Source organism: Pempheris klunzingeri, chromosome 16, assembly GCF_042242105.1.
Source record: "Pempheris klunzingeri isolate RE-2024b chromosome 16, fPemKlu1.hap1, whole genome shotgun sequence".
Taxonomy (NCBI): domain Eukaryota; kingdom Metazoa; phylum Chordata; class Actinopteri; order Acropomatiformes; family Pempheridae; genus Pempheris; species Pempheris klunzingeri.
The window spans coordinates 16,611,475-16,636,553 of NC_092027.1; the positions used below are offsets into that span (position 1 = coordinate 16,611,475).

General features: G+C 41.1%; 1 protein-coding gene across 1 annotated transcript in view; it reads right to left on the reverse strand.

Annotated features, from left to right (window-relative positions):
* The window catches only part of csmd2 (CUB and Sushi multiple domains 2), a 218,311-nt gene that overhangs the window by 91,744 nt on the left and 101,488 nt on the right, over positions 1-25,079 (reverse strand). Inside the window, exons 7-17 of the mRNA XM_070847122.1 lie at positions 24,888-24,965; positions 22,726-22,813; positions 21,382-21,506; positions 17,310-17,431; positions 14,926-15,029; positions 12,719-12,831; positions 7,594-7,776; positions 5,324-5,514; positions 4,924-5,059; positions 1,855-2,049; positions 238-376 (exon numbers count right to left, since the gene is read on the reverse strand). Of these exons, the coding sequence (XP_070703223.1) occupies positions 238-376; positions 1,855-2,049; positions 4,924-5,059; positions 5,324-5,514; positions 7,594-7,776; positions 12,719-12,831; positions 14,926-15,029; positions 17,310-17,431; positions 21,382-21,506; positions 22,726-22,813; positions 24,888-24,965 (1,474 nt within the window). The remainder of the gene's footprint in view (positions 1-237; positions 377-1,854; positions 2,050-4,923; positions 5,060-5,323; positions 5,515-7,593; positions 7,777-12,718; positions 12,832-14,925; positions 15,030-17,309; positions 17,432-21,381; positions 21,507-22,725; positions 22,814-24,887; positions 24,966-25,079) is intronic.

A 25,079-nucleotide genomic window follows, 5' to 3' on the forward strand; every position in this document is an offset into this window, starting at 1 on the left:
TGCGTACATATGAGCACTTACTAAATAAAACATAGTGTTAGTGTAGTTAGAGGTGTACGTGAATATGCCTTAGATCTACTACACTAGCAGAAAGGTAAGACGGAGGAGGGGATTAAAGAGAGAGGTAGAAATGCACACGTGTTGAAATTGCGAGGAGGTACACTAAAGCAAGAAAAATCTTGCTCTTAGAAAAGAAAAAAAAGTGACGCAAAAGCAGCGGCTATCTGGGTGGCTCACTTGTCAAAGATGATCTTGATGGGGTAGCCTGGAGGAGCCTCTATGATCCATTCACAGTTAAGGGCCTCCTTATAGAGTTCTGGCCAGCCCGGGGAGAGTATGATCCCACTGGGAGCCTTCAGATTCCCTCCACATGGGGCTAACGGGGAGAGAGAAGAAACAGAGGGAGAGAGAGAGAGAGAGAGAGAGAGAGAGAGAGAGAGAAAAAATAGAGATTGAATTATGCATGTCTTTCCCAGCTGATGTATGACAATGTCCATAGATGATCTCATGCATCAGCTGGGGCTCATCCCATTTCTGTTACTGCCAGGGTCCATCTAATGTAAATTGGTGACGGCTCTCTTCAAGGTTAACCATTTCTCTCAGGAACATATGTGTTATTGCACGTGTGTCTGTGTGCATGGGTGCACGGGGGCATCCATTACATATTCAAGTGTATGCATATGTTTCAGTTCTACGCTGCTGTCTTTAAATCTGTCATCACACCCCTCCTACAAAGGTGCTGCTGTCATCTGCACCAAACAAGAGTAAACGGAACATCTTTGATCGCTAGCACAAAAGACACTTGAGAACATCAACCCCTCTCCCATACCCTCTGTTACTGCATCTCTTTAACTGCCTATCCTTAACCAGAACACACAGGCACAGTAGAGGGCTTCGTTACAGTGCCAGCTCCTCGCTCCCTTTGAAGTGGAATGATTTAATCAGCCAACTCAGCATACTGAAGGACATCTATAAAACGCATTACGTTACAAACGCAGCGGTATGATAGATGGTCCCAGAGGAATACAGTACAAAGCTGCTGTGGCACACAGGGGGAAGTGACATGTTTTAATAATGGTTTCTCCTTTGCGTATCATGAATAGTGAACCTGATTAGGCCCCTTAGAGTCCTAGCCATCTCTCTTAATGTGCTGTGCTGCTGGTGTCCAAGAACCTTAGCTGGTTAACCTCTAGGTTTATCTTAGTTTTGCCAGCTACAGTGGGTGTCCCTACTTTGCTGGAGATAGTTTATTCGTGCAAACATGTCTGCAGCAGATAGCACATACTTCTGTATCATCACCAGCAAGCACCACCCTTTAGTCAGATCTTTCAGTTGGATCTCTAACATTAAAATTTATGACATTTTGATATCATTAATGCAACCCAGAAGAAGCAGCCAATCCATTTTTAGATTGATTTCTGGTCTTCTCTTTCATCAGCATCAGTACATTCACTGTTTGTGTGTGTCTGTTTCATTGGTTAATACCAGTTGTTTATAAGCTATAACAAAGTGGGCATCAAGCTAATGAGGTTCCACAGGACAGATGCTCTGAGAAGAACCGATGTGCACGACCATCTTCATCCTCTGCATATTTACCCTGGTGATATCTGGATTTTTATGAGCCACACAGCTGACTGTTCCAGCTCAAACATAACTGCCTTGTGTGTAATCTTGGATTAAAAACATGGAATAAATCCAATTTACAGCTAAGAGTAAAAACTGTGTCAGTAAATCTAAGGATGCTATTTTTCTTACACCCATATGTGTCCTCTGCAAGAGGCTTCATCTCCTGCCACCAGATAAATAGAAGTTACTAAAATGTTCAAGTTAGATAAATGTCATTCCCAAACTCACCCTCACAGCGGGGAACTGCATTATCCCACACCACGTTGCCGTCCTTGAGAATGCAAGAAATGGTTTGCGAGCCATGGGTCTTAACGAAGCCCTCCTCGCACAGGAATGAGATGGAACTGCCCAGCTGAAGGCTCTCGCCGAAGCGCTTCCCATTAACTGGCACACCTGGGTCAGGGCACTCGTTGTGGCGAAAGGCTATTGGAAATGCAGAGAGGAAATGGAGTTAGTGTGACGATAAAGACAAAGGTGTGAGGTGATAGTGAGAGAAGCAAAAGGAAAGAAAAGCACAGCTTTCTTTAATGCAATGCTTTTAAAAGCAAAGAGCGGTCACTTGTAATTCTGCTGGTATTAATCTTTGTCACATGTTATATTTTCTGTGCAAAGATGCAAATTTCCTTGGAGATTCTGAAATAATTACCCAAGTTTCTTGACAAAACTTTTTTTTTTCTACAATCAGCATTTAGCAATGCCTGCATTTAACGAGAGGAAATTTGTTTCACTTAGTGAGTCACATTGATTCTCACTGCTGCAGTGATTCCAGGGGGTGGGAAACCACAACATATGCAGATGATCAGCGCCAGATGACTCTGCTGAATGATAGGTGGAGTAAACAAACAGGGAAAATCTTTTTCATACATCCTCAAAACTTTATCTATCAGGTCTCCCTGTGAAACTACCAGTAGGGACCAGTTAGAAAGGCCACGAAGAAACGCAGTCACAGAAGAAGAGGCATTAACCCTGGGACAAGGCATGTAAACAAATACATCACCTGCGCCACTATCTCTCTCACTTACTCTCTCGCTCTCACTCTGGTACACGCACGCAGGTGGGTGACACATGTAGGTGTTGACGAATCCCTCTTCTGTATCCACTGGACCCAAACAGAGTGCCAGGCATACCTCATCCATCACGATCATCTTATTTATTAACGTGCCAAAAATTCCCCTCAATACAGTTTGGCATGTCCTTAATTAACATGAATGATGGAAGTTGTCCGCCGAGCCCAGCAACCCCCTAAAAACAGTCCTGCAGTTAGATGACATCGTTCTCAGGAACTAACCGCCATCTTCAATTAACTGCTCTAGACAGTCATTCACCACGCTGCATTGGTTATTTATTTATTCATCTAGCTTGCTAATTAATGCATTAGTTGCCATGTGTTGTCCACATTGTGGCTTTACAAAAGCACCTGGGTTGGGTTGATGACATGTCTGCTAATGAGCTAGAGCCAGGGTGTGAAAGTATTCAAGGCAGACCGTTGGTATGTTTTTTCAGCTACAGCTGAAATAGCTTTAAGAACTAGAAGCTGAATATAGGATCTGCCTATATAGAAGTATATTGTAATTTCACACACCAGCCCCTGCAGTAAACTAGTTAAAATGATTGCTAGTTTAAATGACTACATCTCTGTTATAGATTTCGTCTAAATATTCTAATGCCAATGAGAATGGTCTGCGACATGGCAGGTATAAAGTTAAAAAAAAAAAAAAGGAAGGTTGTGTGATACCTCGTTTATTATTGAACTGCTACAATAACGACAAACTACTTTGTGAGATGATCCAGCCTGAACAGAGGCCCACTAGAAGGATCTGGGACACTGGGACATTTTGGATAAGTGAGATAAAAACTTTAATTTTCATAAATAATCTACTATGTATTTTCATCATTTATGGCAACATCACTATGATGCTCAGTGCAAATTGTTTTTTAACGATCAAGGTTATGAATATACTAGCTCAAGGAAAATGACTGCAGAGCAGAGCCCAACAGGATGTAAAGCACAGATGTGCACAGATACATTACAGGAACACTACTAGAAGAAACGGACAGATAGATGAGCTTAAGAATCAAGTCCATTTCATTTTCTACTGCTCATTATATGTTGAGTTAAAGGGCTACATGGTTTTCATTTCTGAAGGACAGGAGATATAGTTTATTGTTTGCAATACAATGCTATACGTGAATGTTTCATCATTGGAATTACATTTTTAGTCCATAAGGGCTGGGGACTTGCATGGGCATGATACAATGAACACCACAACAAACTACAAAAATGAATGCTATTCTCTGAAGTAGATTAATACCTCTACAATACTTTAAAAGTCAGGGACAGAAGAACAAATAACATCATATTAAAACAACAAACTGTAAAAGTAGAAAGTAACATTTTATTGCTTGCATTAAAGTGTGTCACTGCAACTAATTTTAGTGCCAAGTCTCATTGAGACAAACTCCCCAACGGCACCTTTACTGTCCATGAAATAGCTTTGTGGCTTTATAGGGTTAGGGTTATTCAGTCTGTGCAGAGATATTTATTTTGGGATGTGGAAGAATGCAAAGATCAGGCTCATTACACAATAGTGCATATACAATGAATGCAAAAATCCTTCTGCCAAACCCTCACGGTACAGTATATCCATGAAATGGGTTTACCAGCATGCAGCCAACGTGTACTGCGTCAGAGTATAAAACCCATCTGGAATTTCCTCAGAAGTCAGCAGCTACCCAAAATAGAATATAATGAGCACTGCCGCAATGTATCTGTCAGGTAAGGATGCTGCATCTTTGTTGGGGTTTTATTTAGATGTCAAGTTTCTATTTAGACAATAAAGATGTTTTTTTTTTTTTATTGTCATTTCTCTATGCGACTGTGCGGGTGTAGAGAATGTGTCGCTGATGGGTGGAAGACTTTATGCGGTCTGTAGGAGACAGGCACATAGATATGGCAGATGATTCATGAGGTCCATTGCGCACGCACACGCACACACACACACACACACACACACACACACACACACACACACACACACACACTCACACACACACACACACACACACACACACACACACACACACACACACACACACACACACACACACACACACACACACACACACACACACACACACACACACACACACACACACACGCACGGACGCAGGCACCGACACAGACACTGTTCGCGTGCACAAACAATCTAGAGTAGAAAACAGCCAGTCTGGGCGGGCTTCTGTGATAAGCTTTAAAGACTTCCCTTTATCTGCTCTGAAGTAACATTCAATACTTACTTGTAAATGTGATGTTAAAGCCTCTGTCTGTATAGGTGTGGTCAGTCAGGAACTCCAGTCGGGCCACATGGGCACTAGTTGTTATCGAAGGAGGCAGGACGTCACCGGAAAAGGTACCCAGGATAGGAGACTCAGCCTGACAAAAACAGATAAAGATTTTCTGATGAGACCAAAGGTATCATGAACTAAAAAGGGAGACAAGTCAGATAGTAAACAGCTCCTACAGGGAAGCAGACAGGTAAAATAACAGGCAAAACCAATGACGCTGGCAGGTTTTTAGCTCTTGCACATAATCGTACAGGCTGCCTCTCCTACTAACACGCACAGTGACTGATAGACAGGTCAGTAGATGAGGCAGCTATTCAAAGTAATAAGAGAACACCTTATAACTCAACACTACCTTTCCCCCATCCTTGATCGAGAGGAAGTCAAACTGTTTCTCCATGCTGAGGTCGTTGAAAGCCAGATTGATTCGGCTCTCAGGGTTGGTGATGATCAGCCACACACAGTGCATATTGTTGCCGTACTCCTGAGGGTAGTTGGGAGACAGCAGCACTCCGGACGGAGTGGTAAAGTTGAAGAAACAGGAAACTATGGGAGTGATAAAAAGATACAGACAGAGAGAAAAAGAAGTAAAACAAAGTAACATAAAATAAGTATTGTTTCGGAGGCAGAAAAAAAGGGGCAAATTCTATTTACTTCAGCAGGAGTACATGACGATATGATTGGATATATTTTATTGAACCTGTGGAAATCCACCTCACATCCCACATGCTGCAGACATCTATCAGATCAGGGAGGAAGTCCTCTTTCAAAAGACACCACTATAACCACAAATGTGTAGCCTATTAGCTTAACTCTTCAGAGTCACGGAATCTGACACAAACACAAAGAAAGGCAAGCTAAACAGTTTTAATGGGAAACACAAAGGTAAAAAGGAAAAGTAGTAAAAAACGGCCATTTTACTCCAAGACTCTGGAGGGTTAAGCAAATAAGGTATATAAGCACATAGGTATATAAAGACTGTAACCTTAGTCTTACAAAGGGCTCATTGAAAATCAAAGTAATGAAAGTTGCCAATAACATATAACAAAAAGTAGCTTGAGGATAAAAGAAGCCTCAAAAACCCATAACCAGAAAAAAAAACTGATTTCACTGATGTTGCTTCAATCAACATTTAGCTGAAAGGAACGTGTTGGCAATGAAAATGACAAACAGTCTCATCCCCCCTGACTACTGTCAGGGCTGTCACTTGATCGCAGCTGCTCCAATGGGTGTGCCCTGCGAGCAGCAGCACAATTCCTTCATGTTACAGGGCAGATGTAGCTGCCCTTGCAAAGCCAGCCCACAATTTCTGCTTTGTTCATGGTGGTCTGGCAAGGCTAAACAGGCACCTGCTTGTGTAAGGAGTGATATGAAAAAGGCAGCACTGATGGTGCTCTCCCTCACTGAGATATCTGCATCTGATGCGACAAACAGACCACTCCCGGTCTGTCACGAGTGCTTGCTCCAATTTCTGAAACAATGCAGAGGTTCTGAAGATGTCATCAAGACTATCCATTCTAATCAGTTTCTGAATACATTTGGGGTAAAGGCCATGAAAAGATAAGAGTCATGCTTCACATAACAGTATAACCACACCGCCTGGTTAGTCAAATAGTTTTTGAAAAGGATTGTGAATTCTATGTTGTCTGAACCACTCTCCTTAAATCTGCTAATTGGTCCAGAAGCTGGGATCTACTGATTGTTGAGGGATGTTTCACTGGAAACTGTATTTACAAATTGCATGTGGGCTGGCTTTTTAAGAGAAGTGCTGCTCCCAATTTTGTGGAAGAAAAAAAACATAAATTTCCTTTTACCTTTTAACTTGCAAGCTCCATATCAACACCAACTCCAAACTAATACTTCAGTTTAGAAGAAAAATCATTAAAAAATATTTATAACTCTAAATTAGCTAAAGCATACATATTACTAGGAGGCAGTAAGTAAACTAGCCACTGCAACTAAGGGCTGGTGAGGTTTAGAGGTTTTCAGTCACTTTTGTCACAATTTGTGTAAAAAAAGGTAAGAACATTATGTTCACTTGAATACTTGAGGAATATAAATAAATATCTCTGAAACCTCAAGCACATTCAAAAACAAACGAGTGGGCAGTGCACAGCTCTTACATACTGCATTGTGTGTACATGGCTAAAAAAGTTTGTTCACTGTTAGTTAAATAAACAATGTCTACCAGTGTTATGTGGCTGAATTGACTCCGGCGACCAGCGAATTCACAGCCAGCGACCTCTCTGTAATTCAGCTCAGTGATGTTTATCTAGGTACTGCAGCTTTTTTGTCCACCCTATTATCTTCAATAATACAGCAGTGGGCATTATCTGCATGGTCAGCTCTGTTCTCCTTTTCTCCTCACCCTCTGACTCTCTCTCTCTCTCTGCGTTTGTCTTTCATGGCGTTAATTAACTAATAAGCGCTCCTATTGTTTCAAAATCTATAGCCTCTGCTAGGCACACTGTAGGGATAATCTGACCATTCATTATGCAGCCCTCCTTGCACTCATCCGCACAAACATGCATATTTATGCACCCACACGGAGAGTGTCATACTCCTGTGCATGTGTGCCCATTGCGTGTGTGGAATCTGAACCACAAGAGGCAATCAAGAACTTACAAACACAGCTGGGTTTCTTGGCCGACCACTGGTTGTTCTTCTGACAGGTGATGTTCTTCTTCCCCACCAGCTCAAAGGCAGGCAGACACTCAAAGTACAGTCTGTCCCCGTGACGAAAACCTGTCCCCTCCCGTTTGCCATAAGCTGGGATTCCAGGATCTCCACAACTGCCTTGGTCAATTTCTGGGTAGGTAAGAATAAACAAAGGAATATTCAGAATGCAAAAGTGATGTTGATAATAAACAATTGATTACAGAGGAGAAACATGAATGTGGGTTCTTTCAATTCAGTTATCATAGTATGGATATAAATTCAATATTTAGAATATCTTCAACAGAAAATTGTTTAGCATCATACAACCACGGTGGCCCTGTAGGAGACAGAAAAGGAGAAATCTCAACTCAAGGTTATTGCTGGCTGTAGCCTCCAGCTGATATTGATATTATACAACATCATAGGTAATGAGTGATATGAAGGATGGGATCTCACTCTGCTCTACGTCAAAGCAAATCAAATGGTGCCGCTTCTCTGAAATACAAATTTGAGCTACTGAACAGTACTAACAGTAGTCTTGTCCTCCTTTACAGTGTGGCAGGACAAAGGTCTTAGCACGGCCCACCAAAATACATTTCCCCATACCCTGTTTATTTTTGATTGTTTCTTTCTTTTGCTGACTGCGGAAGCCTGCAAGAATAGTGCATTCATGTGCAGCCATACAGACGGGAAAGAAATGACTTCCCTAATCATTCTATACAATGCTGTTCTGCAGCCAACTTTCAACTGTGGGATGTTGGCGCTCTCCAGCAGCACTTTCTCCACCCTCTCCCCTCAGGGTAGACGAGGAAAATAAATTCTCAGCTTGTGGAAAACAACAAAGTGCCCATTACATGCAGAATAGGATGCGCTCTACATTATTTCCACCACTTGCTACAGGTACACTGACATTTTCATCAAACCAGAGTTAAATCAGAGGATCGATTTAACCTCTGTGTGTTCAGTGCAGTAATAGATCCAAGATTTGTTTAGCCTCGCTTTTTTCAAGACATGAACTAAGGAGGAATAGTTATCCTAAAGTATTGTTAAAAAACACCACATCTTTTTTTTTGCGATAGCATCCTGTTAGCTTGTTAAGAATGAGGAAATGTGGGAAAACAGATCCAATGTCTGTTAGAAATAATCTAGGTTTTGTCACTCGTTGCCACAGCTCAGTCTTGTGCTAATTTTCAACATCTGTTTGATATTCTTAAACTCTACTTCATGTGTTATTTTTTTTTTTTTGCTCCTGACACAATCTGTAGCCAGTTCTATTGATGAAATAGTATCAGCTGATGTCTGCTAAGATGGTGGTGCATCAATGAATTCTGTTTTAGTGTTCAACTTTTTGTCAGATACACTTAACCGAGGTCAACATGAGGAGGAAATACTTGAACAATGGAATTCATTCTGGAGCTGCCCTGCACTGTGAAAATGTCAAAATAAAAACAATCTGAGAGCGCTTGATTTTAAGGTCACATGCCCTTAACAGTAACCTCACTTGGGTAATACATCTCCAACTGTAGAGTTTCCTGGGTCTCGTCATTAATTCAGTAGTTCTTGGCTTTGTTGAAACTGTGCATCAAAGACATTCTCCCTGTCTGGCGCCTTAGCTAGACTGAATGGATGTTGGCAATGAATGACTCAGTGAAGGGTTCATTTTGAGCTGACTAGTTTCTGCACCTCACGATATCAAATTCAACGTGATTTTCCTATTTTCCCGTCACGCATTCATTTTTTGTATGATTTCGTTTACCACTAAGAAGTGTTTACTGCCTCTTCATCCTCCCAAAATGTTACTCACTGCTGTAGCAAACCTTTACCTCATCTGTCTCTTTCCCTCGCCCTCCCCCTGCAAATGTAGCCCTCCCCTTACAGTGTGACAAACGTTCTCACTTGCTTTGGGAAGCTGACGTGAGCACTTTCAGGTACATGCACAAACACACTCACACACACACACACACACACACACACGCAAACACGCACACACAGCTCCATGACCACCCATCATTCCTTAAAACCACACACGCCAATTTCATTATCGAGAGATTTATGTATCCCTCTTTCTCTCACTCAGTCTTCTTTCTACTTTTCCGAGGTTGCAGATTGCAGATGGGAATGCTGAGGCATCCTATCGAGGCATCCGGATGGGGGAACACAGAGAGCGAATAAGCTCATCCATCCAGGAAATGATGGCAGGGCCTAATACGATTTTAAACCGCACCAGGGGTGATGCTGGGTATAAATCCATACTCAGCCCTAATGATGATCATCATTTAGGACACATATTTAGAGCTCACTGCTGTTTGGATGTATGGCTGTCCTGAGGCAGCCTCGTTCACTAGACAACCAATTGATCTTGCTTGGAAGTCACCTTTAAAAGGGGGAATGCTGAAAGTGAATTTTGAAGTGGGCCTGAGAGAGAATTACAGGGGAAATATATATATGACTGTGATGTATAGGATCCAAAAGAAACCACATCTGAAAGAACACACCAACAGGCACAGACACAAAAATGCATGCATACACGTGCAAATGGATAAAAGCACACACACAATCACTTGTTGTTGTCAATGTAACAGGTTCACTGAAGAACTCAAATTCCCTGCAGTGTTTTTCACAAGTAAAGCCTCTCTGCCTCATTAGAACTTTAGGGAAAATGGAGGCAATAAATAAGAGCACTTTGAGGTGTGTGTGTGTGTGTGTTGCACATGCTTGTCTGTTGTTATACCTGTGTCTGTGGATGTGTATGTGCATCTCTGTGTACACTGTATAAGAGGACAGGCAGGAGTGAATGAAACAGCCTTTGATTTTCATGAGGGAAGAGATGTAATCAGTAGGTGGTTTGAGGGGGGTGGGGGTGTGCTATACCCCTTGTCAGCAAAATGACCAAATTGCGTCCCCTTTGTTAGGGGCTGTTCAGATGATGTGTCTTTTGCATTCACAAATTCATTATTTTCATTAGGGACAAAACTGAAAGCAACTCTGTCGCAGCACATATTGCTTTTTTCAGTGCGTACAGTTGGCAGAAGTGTTGTGAAGCAACTTGATATGTCAATTCATTTATATCATACAATAAGTAGTATACAATATAACATTTATATAGTGTATAATAGATTCTCAGTGTGTTTTCTGTCCAGATTCACTTACAGTGAGTGGAGAAAACAGGACAGAGACACTGAAACCATCACGGTGCGTGTGCTCTCATTGGACCATCCCCGTTAAACATTTAAAAATTGGCTACTGGATGTAATGGAATATTTGTTGTCCCTGTCAGATTGGCAGTAATCCAAGCATTGTGATAGGACTCAGACTCACATTACTATCAACTACAACACTGCGATCTCCTCAGGCCTAAAGTGACAAAAGGTCTTTAATAATCAAGTTTACTGGTGTAATCTAATATCACATACAATGTCTCAATGGGCTTAACAGGCCCACATTTCTACTACCAAATTACAGTTGTAAAGTAAATGCAATATAGTAACTGTGCAGTTAAGCAAAACATAGAAGCACCTGCATATCCTATAGAGGGTACCAGCCCTGTTCAAACACTGAAAATAATATTTTGTTAACAGACAGTCACACTTGGCACAACACATTCAACTTTCAACCATAAACTCTCTATCCTCAGCACTCTGCAGTCTGAACAGGCTCTAAAAAACCCACTCATACTGTAGAAAAATTGCAAAGGACATGACCTGTGTCCTCAATGACAGCTACAGTCCTTTCGGTGCCAGCATTTGCATATGGGTATAAATAAGTCTAAACGTTTCAAACGCTCAGTGTCAGTACAAAGTACGACCGTGGTTGGGTTTAGACCTACACATTTGCATTAGGATATGCACAGAACTCTGTTTGCCAGCATTACAATTTCAACTGAAAGATTGAGGACACTGCGGAGTGTGCGCAACCCACACTCAAATGCATGAGTCAGGTGGGAGTGTGTGTATTGGTATGACTGTGTTTGCAATTACATTTGATGATCAAGCTTAAAATACAAGTAATTGAGAATGCAAATTAGATTTTGGGTGCTCCAATCTGGGAGGTGAAGTGGTTCAAAGCGTTTCTTCCCCTTCATTAAGTAGAACTCATTGTTTTAATTACACTTTGGTTCAGCATGCTGCTCCACTTTCTCTGTTATTTTTGCTGATGAAAAATAAGCATCTGTGGGCAAGGGAGAAGACTTGCTGTGCTTCTGATACGCAAATGGCAGACTTATCTGGTAGAAGAGCTCTGGCTAACTCCCCATCCACACATGCACACACACACACAAACAAACACTACACACATATACAGATTCACAAACACACTGTTGCTCCTTTTTTGGGTCGTGTCTTCACACATGCATGTGAACACAAACTGTCAAAATATTAATGTTTTCAAAGCTCACAATTGCGTGCACCAACACACGTGTGGACAAGGATTAGGCGATAAATGCATCAGCAATGTGCGGTCGGCAGCATCAATGGCCCATTGATTTTTTTAGACCACTTGATTTTACCAAAATAGGTGCTTTTATTGTCCTACTTCATTAGCACTCAAGGCATTAAAGACAACACAAATAATATATCAAAAAGCGTAATTTGGGCATAGTTGCAATGGAACCAGCTATTTGCAGCTTCATTCACTGACGGTTCTTGTTTAGACTGAATCCTTGCTACAGTATATGTTGCATTTATGGGCTTTGTGATCTAGCTGTCATTTGTAGATGCAGCACGCCATGTGGCAGAAGGGGCTCACATAGCAGCAAGCGCCATGTGTCTTTTGCTCTGACGCCATTAAACTTCATTACAAACGTTTGACGTGAGACAGCTGCAGCATTTCTGACCCCGATGTTTTTCAAACTGTTAGGATGAAGATGATGATTGCAGGGTAGGACAATAATGTTACAGACAACCGCAGCAAAAATATGTTCTGTTAGAGCCTGTGATGTCAGCTTTGAGCTTTGAGTCACAATACACAAGGGTAAACGACTAAAAAAGACATTTTATCCTCTGAGGTTGTCAAAGAAAGAGTTACATCTTACAATACACTCGGCAAGCTAAGACATCCCACTGATTGACAAGCACAATGTTTGAAGCATCCTTACCTTCATAGGACACCTTGAAGCCCAGGGAGCCACTGGTGTCGTCTGTTTTGAAATTAAGCCACATCTGGTGACTGGTGCTAACCACAAGGTCTGGAGTGGTGGTACCAGACAGGCTGGAAAAAGAGACGAGAGAACAGGCGTCTTAGATACAATTCATGTTTGTGCTACATATGGTAGCTGTACTATATTATACATGTGGATATATATATTATATATAGTATATTACTGCAAGGTGCGTCAACTGTGAAATCCTGGATTAGTTGTTTCAATTATTATAAGGAGTGTTGGCTCTTGCTGCAGTGAATTTGGTGTCATTTTAATAGCCACAGGCCCTGCTTCCACTGCATCATTAAAAAACTTTAATGCAAGAAGCAAAAACAACACCTGAAGTTATATATTAAACTATCTGACTTCTCTCATCAAAGAAAAGTGCTCTAAAACTGTTGCAGGCAATTCCAGTCTGGGAAGCCTTTTTTTAACCTAACCCTTTTATTCAAAACAGTTGGGGACAAGAAAGTGGAAAATGAAGGCAAGATCAGTCAATGCCACAGAAGTAATTTAATCCTATTTGAATAGTAATTCCACCCCAACTCTAATTAGGAAGTGTGTAGCTGCAGAGTAAGTGATTAAGGGCTCTAATTTTAGTGATGGCATGGTGGGAGTAAGGAAGTGGTGTCTGGGAAAGTTGGGTCCACTTTCCTGCAGCCATTTGGTAATTTGATGATATTCTGTGCCCCTCGTCCATGCATTTAGTATGTGGGAGCAATGATGCAATATGTGGCATGTTCCAAGAGGAGAACACCTGATCATGGGGATTTACCCTTGAAATCGCCTTTTTTGTTCGTTTCTGTTTGCAAAACTACAACTGAAAGCATAACAATCCATTTTTCAGATATGATATGTTGCCTGACTGACCACAAGAATTCCATTAAGCTAAATGACACCCAATATTTATCTTTCAACTTTCAACTTTACTACATATAAACACAGGTCTGCATTTGCAGCTGCAGAATAAACTGAATTGTTGTGCAACAACCAAATGTATTCCTTGTTGGTGGCTTGTATAATGTGGTCTATCTGCTTATAACAATTAAATTCTACCCACACAAGGACATCAATTCCATGCGGGAAAAGCGTTTGTAACAGTCACACCAAATTGTTCTCCTGCATTACCAAACTGTTGGTGAGTTTTTCAAGTGAGGGAGAAGAAGGGATTTGATTGCTTGTGACTCACTAGCTATTAACCACCACATTTATGACTGTGTCTCAGTAGGGTTACATGCCTCTGACCTCAAAGTTACAAAAAAAAAATTAATCCCCATACCTTGCGTACGCTCGCCTGCCCCACTGATTCACAAAAATATAGTCTTAGGTTAAAATGTGCTATAGCTGCAGTATGTTCTCTGGTCCTACATTGCTCTAGTTTGTCTGTGGTGGTTGTTCTTGTTTGATTGCATCCAATCTCAATGATGGGACTGCTCACTCTACTTTCACAGCATAAAGAGGTCCATAATTTAATACATGAGGTCATTTTCAGTGTTTGTGCAAGTATGTGCAAGTACACAAAACTATTTGACTGAGGAAGATCTTCCCTCATCAACAAACACCCCCTCGACATACCTCTTCCTCATTTATTTCCCACCTCCTCCCAGTTCCCAACCAGGCAAGGGAGCCTTGCATAAAAATTGATCTATAAAAACTTTATTAAGGTGGTAAATTTCAGCACAATTAATAACAACATACTGAGAATTGTTATGGAGCATCTGCTAGCGCAAAACTCCATTAGGAGGCATCAATATGCAGTTCACAATGCTGCACCACATGGCTGTGATCTTGTTTTTAACACTGAAAAGAGTGATGATTGACAATGTGGTGTGGCATCTATTTTTCATGCACCACTGCATCAGGTGGTGATGAAATGAAAGAGAAACAGTACAAGTAGGAGAGAAAAGGGCTGGAGGGTAAAGGAAAGAGATAGGGGTGCCGCTGCTGCAGGGAAGTACGAGAGGAGAAGAGGCATGCGTGCCAAAAAGAAGAAAGGTGAAGAGCAAAGAGAGGGTAAAACACAGAATATGATTACACGGAACATGAGTAGCAAAAAGGAAAATGACTGCAGGAGAAGATCGTGCGGAGTAAAAGCCAGACAAAGTTAGAGGAACAGAGGGGCGATTACAGGCAAAAAGACAGAGGTCGAAGGAGTCACTCACACGTGGAAAATGGTCTTCTGGTCTCCCACCACCTCCCCGTCTCCCACCGTCAGGGTGTCATAGCCTCGCTCCAGGTCAAAATCCTCAAATGTCAGCTTGATCACCTAGACAACAGCGGGGACATCGCCAAGACAACCATAAACGACAGATGCTTGAATGCTCCACACACCTGGTGCAGAGGAGAGACCCCTTCCCATCTGTGACTTTCAATCCCTCTGTCCATCTATCTATCATCAATCAAACTCTTTTGAATACATGTCTGGCACTATTCCATTCACACACACTGTATGTGCAAGCTGAGTGTATTGTATGTAGCACGTTTAACCTTTATGGTTTTTTTCTTTTCAATACTCGCATTCTCAACACCTTCATTGGTCATCATTCATCCAATCAAAACTCTTATAACCTGTTTGTGAAACAGTCACAAACAAGATATAAGATTATAGCCACAGAGTTTTGCTGATGTATACCTCCAGTCTGGTGATTATGAACTCTCTCCCACTAATCAAATATCAGATTGCCTGCCAGACAGTCTGCTTGACCCCTACTCTTTGCTCAATCAGCAGGTTGCAGATGCCTTTGTGGCCTACTTAACCAGACTTGCAATGACTTAAAGCGCATCAGGAGATGTGGCAGGGGATTTGAGGTGGTCCACAAGGTGAATATGTGCATCATAACGGTGACACAAAAGTTTCAAAAGATTTATATTGGATCTCAACAGTGAAAAAAAGACACAGACTTATTCATTTCACCGCATTTCTACGCTGCAGGTGGGAGTGTGGAAAAGAGGGTGGACAAAGGTAAGAAGTCCCCTAGCTAAAGGAAGCAAGGGACAGCTTGAATAAAGACAGACACACTAATAAGGTTTGATTATGATAGTGTAACATGTTGATAAATAAAGACAGAAAAGCAGGGTAATATGGGATACTAAAATATAAATAAATAGCAAACCAAGGTCCATCTTTGCCTCCTTCCGCCAAATTCTTAATGTTTTCAGAGGACTGGGAGAGCGTGGCCTAATGAAAAAGCTTATATAAATGCAAATTGCATTCTGTCCTATGTTAAACCCAGTCCCTAATGAAAATTGCCAAGGTGGAGCGAAGAGATGGATGGTGTGTAGGCAAAATAGGTCAGATCACTCGATAAATAGAGTTCCATACCACAAACTCATCTCCTATCTGCCAGCCAACAGGTGAGCCATGGGGGGAGTAAACAAAAAAGGAAAAAAAAGCACAGCGATCTATATATACTTTAGATTGTTTGCAAACTCTGACGACATGTCTGACATTCCGGTTGCTTCAGACCAGAGACCCCAGTGACCCTGATGCTGACGGATAAGCACAGAACCATAAACAGCTACATTCAGTCCTTTCTCAACATTATGAAGGAGCAACACTTGACAAGAACCCACATAAGTCATAATGTCACAAGGTTGCACTTAGGTCTGGCGGGGCTTTCTCACATCCCGCCCACCACCCTTTGCAGTTCCACCTCGGTCTCCTGCCTGACCTAACGTCTCCTCTGGCTGGGCCTATGCACACAGGCAGGAATAGGAGCCAATTACACCTCTAAACAGAAAGAACAGCCTCACTCCATCTTCATCTGGGCCAGACACAGAGCCAGAGTCTGCCCAAAGTACCGTTGTCTGTTTCGGCAGGCTGCCTGTCCGGTATACCCAAGGATGTCTATGTGTGCGTGTTTGTACGCATGCAAGCAAAGGGAGGAGTTCGGTGGGTGTGCTTTGTATCTGACTACCCCCTCTGCCTCGCCTCTCACCTCACATCACCTCAGCCTCTCCTTCACTGGGAGCAGTGCGAGAGGAGAACAGATTTGTAAAAACATTTTGTTTGACTTCAGAGAAAGATATTTGGCAGAAAAGCAGCTGGGTGGCCTTGAACACAACTCCAAAGTCAATGGTCTGAACAGAGTGGCTATGACACTTTCATGATATCCTCTAAGCATGCTCTCAAATCTTCTCCATTACTCTTCTGCCTGTTTTTTCTCTTCTCTCCTCTCCCTCACCACAGGTGTTTCTAACAACTCTCTTTGTCTTCTCTTGGCCCAGTTCCAGTATTCCTTTACCCCTCTTTCTTTTTCCTTATCTCTCACATTTTTTTTTTTTTTATCAGACAGCTTCTGTCACACGGTGTGTTCAACAGCCCCCAAAATGTCCTGTACCAATTATCAGTAGTATAAAATGAGTCTTGTGTCTGAGAGGAGCTTCCTCTAGAGTTCCTCCCTAACAGGTGCGAACACACCAGTCAACTGCTTGTCAGTTTGCTGGAGACTTAACACACCACTTAACGGGCTGATGGAGACAGGCGATTACAGTAGCAAAGCTAAATCTGAACTGTTGCTTAAAACCCGTGTTTACTGACTTTTACCTTCGATGTGTCCGTGGCTGTGATGACCCAAGTGCAGTTAGCATTGTTGTCATACTGGACCGGGTAGTTTGGAGATGTGATGACACCACTCGGTCCTCTCAACTGACCTCCGCACATTGGTGCTACAAAGGAAGACACAGACAGAGGCAAATGTTTGGTCACCGACACAACGATTTGTAATTTCTAAACCACAAAAGTCATAGCAGGCGCAAAACCGTCTCCTGGATTGCTGATTAAATCAAGCCACGGTATTGTTTGGGCCCTAGTTGTGCTGATTCATCCCTCAACCACCTCAGCCACCTCCTGTTAGGCTTTCTTATCACTCACACTTACGAATGCATTTCTTGCCTCATGCATTGGGCATAATCAATATTTTATTTGCGGTTTTTGTATTCTGCTCAATAGACCCCTGTAGGGGTTTCTAACATCTCAACTCAATCTTTAACTGGTGATATGTATAGCATCCTAAAAAAGCACCCTTATGAGCAGAACTACCAAATACAACTGTGTAACAACTCAAAATGCAATTGTTAGACTAAAAGTTCCTTCGGTGTTCCAGACTAAACCGCAAACAAGCATTACTTTTGAAAGTTGAAGCTGATTGGCCATGATAACTTGTCCCTTTTTCAAACACTTGACATGCCAATTTAGAGTGGCACCGTAAAAATACACTGATGAAAGATTAAATCAAACCCATAAATCACACTGTTTTCCCACACATCAAAAACACTCAGGAGTTGTTTTAGGTTTTTTTTTAGTATGTGTTGTCAGGCTAATTTATTACAACAATAACAGAAAGCGTCAGATTATCTTTATGATCCTCCTCAATTGTTAAATTTGGGCAGAAATTAATATGGATGAAAATGGTAATCAATACAGTTTTAAGATCGAGATTAGTTTATTTGTCCCTTGGGGAATTTGTCTGAAGACATGAAGGCTGCCACATACAAAAATGCATGCAATTACAGAGCAAACAATCAAAGGACACAGCATAAAAAAGTGCAGATGTAATGCATTCAAACACATGCAACACAGCTTCTGCATGGGGAACACGTGGGGAAAACCTAACAACACATATCAAGTATCACACCTTGATATTCTTAGTGAAAAGTAGGTAAGCAGTTAGCAAACCAAACTTTATAGGACAATGTGACTTTTCTATCAAGCCCAAGGGTGTCTGCATGGTAGAACAGTTAAGCAACCCTTCAAATTTCTAATGTGCACTTTAAGGAAAGTGAGTGTGTACGTGTGTACCTATGTGGGGACAACCTGAAAGTATTTCAAAGGGCCAGAACCAGCTACCCAGATTTTAATGAGTTATGTCTGAGAGCGGTCCTTTGGGTGTTCAAGCCCTACTCAGTGGCTCCATGCTCCTCCCCTCTCCCACCAAATCACCCCTATTAAATGTAAAAAGAACTTTGGCGAAGTTAAGGGAAGAATAAAGTAATTAATTTGAGTTGTTCTGACAGTGAGGGTGACCTTAATGAAAATAATACAGCAGAGAGGAAGTCAACTGAAGCTATCATATCCCTTCTTTTTTTTTTTTAATCATGGGGATCATCGTGCTCGATACACTCAGCCCTGTGTGTCCGATGATAAGACATGAAAGTGCAGCAGGCCACCTGGTAATAAAAGTTCGGGACAAGGAAGAATTGCAGCAGCTCTGTGTTACCAGAAAGAAAGCATCAACGAAAAAATGGAACTGTTAATTCCACGCCAGAAAAATAAATTTGCAGCCAGGGATGAAGTTTTTTCCTGTGCTAATGATAGAGCTGTTCATTTTAAAGATGAATAATGCTAATTTAGGATGCAGATCTTCAAGGATTCCTGGGTGATGTTTAATCTTCGTGGAAGCAGAACAAAAACACAAAATCATAGGTTATGTGAGGATGATCGAATGTGATATTCTTACCGGGAAAATTCACAGACATTCTTTTGGAGGTCTTATCAGTCTTGAATGTGTCTTTACATAAAACAGAAAACCCGACTGTAATACTGTAGCCTGTGCTCTGAAAAGGCACAATCACTTTACTGTGTTATTATTTTTTTTTTTTAGTTCAAAGAGGAATAGAGGAAGACAAAAGTGTCAGTACAAGGCCTTCACCACTGTGTTTGGTGTCACAAAGCACCAAAAAAATGTTTTCTGAAATGAAGGTGACTGACAGTAGCTTAGATGATGTGAGGCACTGCCAATCCCCTCGCCCATATAATCCTCCTGAGATGATGCCCGTCTCCTTAATGCTATAATCTAATTTTGGTACAATTGGATCAATCCAAGACAAAAGAAAGAATGGGGGTGTCTGTGGAAAGCTGGATTAAGTGGAGTAAAAACAATGGCCTGCAGGTGATGTTAGTGGGTGACTGTATTAGACAAATCTGTCTGAGATCTGAGATTAGGGCGCTGAAAAAGCCTTAATGGGGAAACTGGTACCAAATGGCTGACACAGATGTTCCATGCACATTTAAAGGTGAATGTGGATGAATGTGGATGTGACCTACCACTGACAAACTTATCTCAAGGACAATTTCATATGAGCTGTTCTGTTAATGCACTTTCTGATGTTGTGATTTATGAGCGTCTCAATCTCAGAATCGTTTGACTTCAAACTTTTCAAGCAACGCCTCAGACCTTTGGAGCTACAGGGCCCTTTTGGAGCAATGAAAAAGCATTTAGTGCTGCTGAATCAATGACGCAAATCAAGCACCACCACACTTGCCAGTTTCAACCTGTAATAAATAATGTTTTTGGCCACTTGGGGTCAGCAAACGGGACTTGAGAGCAACATGGACATACCATCACCTTTTAAACTGATATGGTGACCATGCTTGCAAACGGTTACTTATTTACACATCCAGCAGCTATGACACAACATTGTTATTTATTTGAAGTCATATTTTAGGCCACCTGGCAAATGTAAGTCCGATATTGGCTTTCTTTTGGATTTGTTTTTAGTCTCCACAGACTCCTGAGAAAAATATCTGTCTCTTTAGCTGCTAAATCCACTGTGTCCACTGTGTTCACCAGCTATTCACTAAATGTATCTGTCTGTCTGCTGTTTGGTGCCAAGCAGGTTGTGTGCAGTGGGTTTATTATAACCTTTTCATTGAAAACAGCTTCCTGCTGCGGCCAAAAATGACAGTCATAGGCCAGACAGCTAAACAATGAGCTGCAACTCCTTAAAAAGCTCTGTAGAGCTAAGGAACCCCTTTCACATTGTCATACTGAACACAGAGCACAGTTAAAAATACCATGGTTCAGTTTTTGTTTTTGCCAAACTGGGCCTGACAGTACAAATCATTACACACATGAAGCCTTTCACTGATCAAAGATACTTCATTTGACTATTTCCTGTCTGTATTAAGAGCTTTTAGGCACTGACAATCAAAATTCTGTTGAACTGAAATCAAAAACATTTCCCACCAGAAAACAATGTCTTGAAGCATTTTGCTATACATTTTGTAGTCTAACTACTAACCTGAAATATTAAACTTAAGACCAATATGCTGAACATGTCTTATTAATTGAAATCTTTGAGTATTGGGGTTTTTACTTTTAAGTTCTAAGGGAACACTACCACTAAGCTAAAGTGAAATATTAATATGTCTTGCTCCAATGAGTGCACTTCACAAGTCAGATACCCATCAATTAAACCAATTATGCTGCCAGAAGACAGAATCAAAATCAAATCTGCTCTGATTAATTCAGTTCACTGAGGCTGAAAACTGAAACTGAGGAGCACATGAGCATCAGGAATACCATACAGGGAGCCTGACCACTCTTCCTGCCTGTCAAACCATGGTCAGAAGTGAGGAAGACATGACTGATGGGCAGCACTATGCCAGCATGGCTAAACAGCAGGAAGCAAAAGAATGCTGGCTTAAGGTCAGAGTCAGGCCAGTCGCAATCAAATGGTGAATGCTGAATTGAAGAAACAGAGGAAAAAAGACAATACACTGGGCATCTGTACAGAATGATAGTACACCCACAGGCAAACCAAATAAACATATAATATGAAAATATAAATGAAGGTCACGTTGAGAGTCCCTCCATTGCACGTGCATCAGTCCTTACCTCTGCAGATGGGCCGCTCGTCACTCCAGCCTACATAGCTGTCTGTCACTCTGAGACAAGTGATGCTCTTTGAGCCCTGCAGTTCATAACCTTCGTCGCAGGAGAAATGCACCGTGGCTGATCGCCTGCAATTGAATTGCATAAGGGGAAAACACATCAGCATAACAACGTCCTGTAAATATCACTACTGAGCAGTGGATGCGGTAGGAGAAACAAGAAAAATGTTTACTGGGAAAAAAAACATTTACTTAAGACCTCCCAGCTGTTGCAGCGCTTTCTAAAAAGTGCTGCATTGTGGGAGACGGCTGTTGCCTATTTGTCTGTGTTACAGTTGACCACTGATAGAGACAATAGCTCTGACAGGAATGAAACTCTATAATCCCACAGGTAATATCACCATCCCACAGAGGGAGCCTATTAGTGTGCAGTGGCTCAAATGGACGGGTGTTTGTTTTAGTGTAAACATTTGTCTATCTGGTTTGATTGTAGTGGCTTTATGGGGCATGGCACTGGGTAATGTGTTGTTTGCTACAGCACATTTCATGCTGCAGTCCCTGATTTTGGTATAGCACCCAATAGTGTTCCCAGATTCAAAAAACTTCCTCCCAACTCACTGTTGATTAAAACTCAACCATGACCAAACTTGGAGATAACACTAGGAAAAAAATTGGGACTGAAATTAAAAAGCGCTATCAAAATACTGTGGCTTTACTGACAGTCTGACATTCATTGATGAATAGAAATTGTCCCGTTATAACAATACACATTTCTAAACACTTAAAACCTAAATTAAAAAATACTACTTCTACATTTTAAGTAGAACTAATTAAAATAATATATTATTAAATTTTAATACAAGACAACTGAAATGACAATGAAACGCTACATTAAATGTAGTTCAAAATTTTAACAGCAAACTGTCACGGAACACTCTTATGCCGCTTACAAAACTTAATTAGGCCTTGACGATTTAATTAGAAAATTGAAAGCATTGTGTTGAGGGTTGTACTTACTTATTTGAAAAAAATGTGACACATCAAAAGAAAACATCAAAAATGAAGCTAATGAATGCAATAGCTGCAACCTAGTACAGAGAAATTATTTGGACATTTCTTTCACAGGCCATATACATGTATACTTTTTAGCTTAAGCCAATATAATGGAGTTAGTATGTCAAAAAAGAAAAAAGGGAAGTCCTAGAAACCTGATAAAAATAATTTCTAACTAAAACTCATCATTCACATTGTGTCAATCAGCCTGCTCTTTTTCACTAATCTTTCATCTATTCAGTTACACTTGCCACGTAATTAATTTCTCCCGAAGTCATTCCTCTCTTGTTTTTACCTAAAGTCTAAGCCTTTTCTTTTTCCTCGATCCGGTATCCCCGGGTCTGGACACATGTTGTGTCCCTGCGCTACACCCATCTGAGACACTAATGGAAAAAGACAGAGAAAAAGATTATGACAGTTACAGATTGTTCAACAAAAGAAAGGGTTGGAAAAATTACACACAAACAGCCTATGATTGCTCACAAGTTTTCACAAGCTGGTTGTAGCACACTTACCTGGCCAGTGTGAAAATGGGTGATTTACACGGACAAATTTTAAAATACAAAGCTTCATTAATGGAATTTCATGAGGGTAAACAGCTGCCATAGCTGCTGCAGCAGCTTTTCTTATGTTACATGAGAGGTGCTTGATACCTTGTCCATTTCCCTGCTTAGCATTTATTGCCAAGTACATCTTATCCCAGTGCACATTCCAGGTGGTGCTCTGTTCAATCATGTCACTGGGTGCAAAGCAGTGTCAGGTGAAGTGCCAGAAGGGGTCAAAATAAAGTTGGCCAATCAGGAGATCCCATCTGACTGACTGAGAGGGGTCAAAGGTCTACAGGGCAAAAGCAATGTGACACCTGTTCATTGGCCAGAGTCCCTGTGAGGCAAGACAGCAAAGAATTTAAAGGGTGCTCACTGGTTTTGGCAGAGGTACCGGAAGGAAAGGCAGAAAAAAAGGGATGATATCAAGCTTACTGTTGAATAAACAGAGGAGGAGGACGACAATGTTGACTAGCTCAGGAATATGTGACTGTGAAGGTGGCTGTCAGGCTTACTTACATTGTTGTAGGAGATACTCTATTTTGTCTTACTCCCACAAAACAGTATTCGATGCAAACTAGTATAAAGAATTCAATATGAAATTATTATTTGATTATGACAGTAAACAGTAATGTGGTGATCCAGTCTACCAAGTCAGTTGCTGGAGGGACTGTTAATTCAAAAGTACTGTCATATTTATTTAGACTAATCATTTGTTGAGGTCCAGATAGTAACTTTCATCATTTCAGAATTTCATTTTTCAATTTATGGAAAAACATTTTTTTTCCATAACGCGCCCGTCTTTCCGATTAGGGGTTCTAAGCAGTCAAAGAAATTCAAATTCAAATAAAAAAATAAAATAAAAAGCATGAAAAAGATGCAAATGAAAGGAAAGAAGGAAAAGGTGATGTTTCTGAGACACATACGCACCGAAAGCAAAAGTGTGTGGTAGAAGTGGATAAAATGACTTGTAAATGGCCTTGAGGCAGGATTACCATTAATGCACCTCCTTTTTGTTCAGCATGCTGTTCCTAAACCCTTCGGCATCCATCTCTATGTGTCACCCTAGTCAGGTGACTCATGGCTGCCAACTTGGTAATGTCACAGATGTTCAAATAAAGCTGAATGGGATAATGAATGGTGAACTCAGACTGAGGGTGTGAGAGAGAGAACAAGGGCAAAGAAGACTGCCAAGGCAAAAAGAGAAAGCAATACAATTACTGATGTCCATTGCTATTGGAACTGCATGTCTAGCACAGACTGTGAGTTCGATGTGTCTGTGCCTCTTGCAACAATCAGCTTTGACTCTGTTCTCTGGCCAAGGAGTAGAGAAAAAAAAAAAAAAAAACTTTCAACAACTTTGAACAAGAGTTGAGACAGGTGAAAAAGAATTGTGCAAAAACATTGTGGAAGGATCACAATCACTGAAATCTCAGTTCCTACTGCAGCTATACAGTATATGCTGCTTATCCTTGAGCACAATACTGAAGCCCAACAGCACTGCAGTATCATACCATGATAGCCACTGGAGTCATTCTGCAGTGCGCTGAGAATGGAAAAAAAGAAATAAATAAATAAAAAGTTGCAGCGGTGGCCATCTGATGCTATTGCCAGGCTTTTCACCCAAGATGCATATAGAGAAAAATTCACTGTTCGCATCTACATTTGTTCGGATGATATAATTAGAAGTACGCCCACAGAAACTTTTCTCAAGCAAAAAAAAAACATTTCTGGTTAAGATGCCAAATTGCTTTGCATTTTGTCCAGTAAATCTCAGTCCATACTGAAGTTTTATTCAAATGAATCATTCTGAGGTCGCATTATTCTTTCCCTTGATACCACTGCAGTGAATAAGTGGAACTATTCAGTTCATTTATTTATTCATTTATTGGCAAGTTAGATTGTGACTTACACACTGATATCTTGTGGTGGTTGTCTTTGCTTGGCAACATCTTTACACCGCGAGACTTGAGCTCAGTCATCTTCTTCACTGCAGAGGAAAACAGAGCAGAGAGGCATATAAGAGCTTAAAGTCCAACGATGACGCCCACACATTGCAACAGATATAATACATAATACATACGGCTCACTGTCCACACCCACT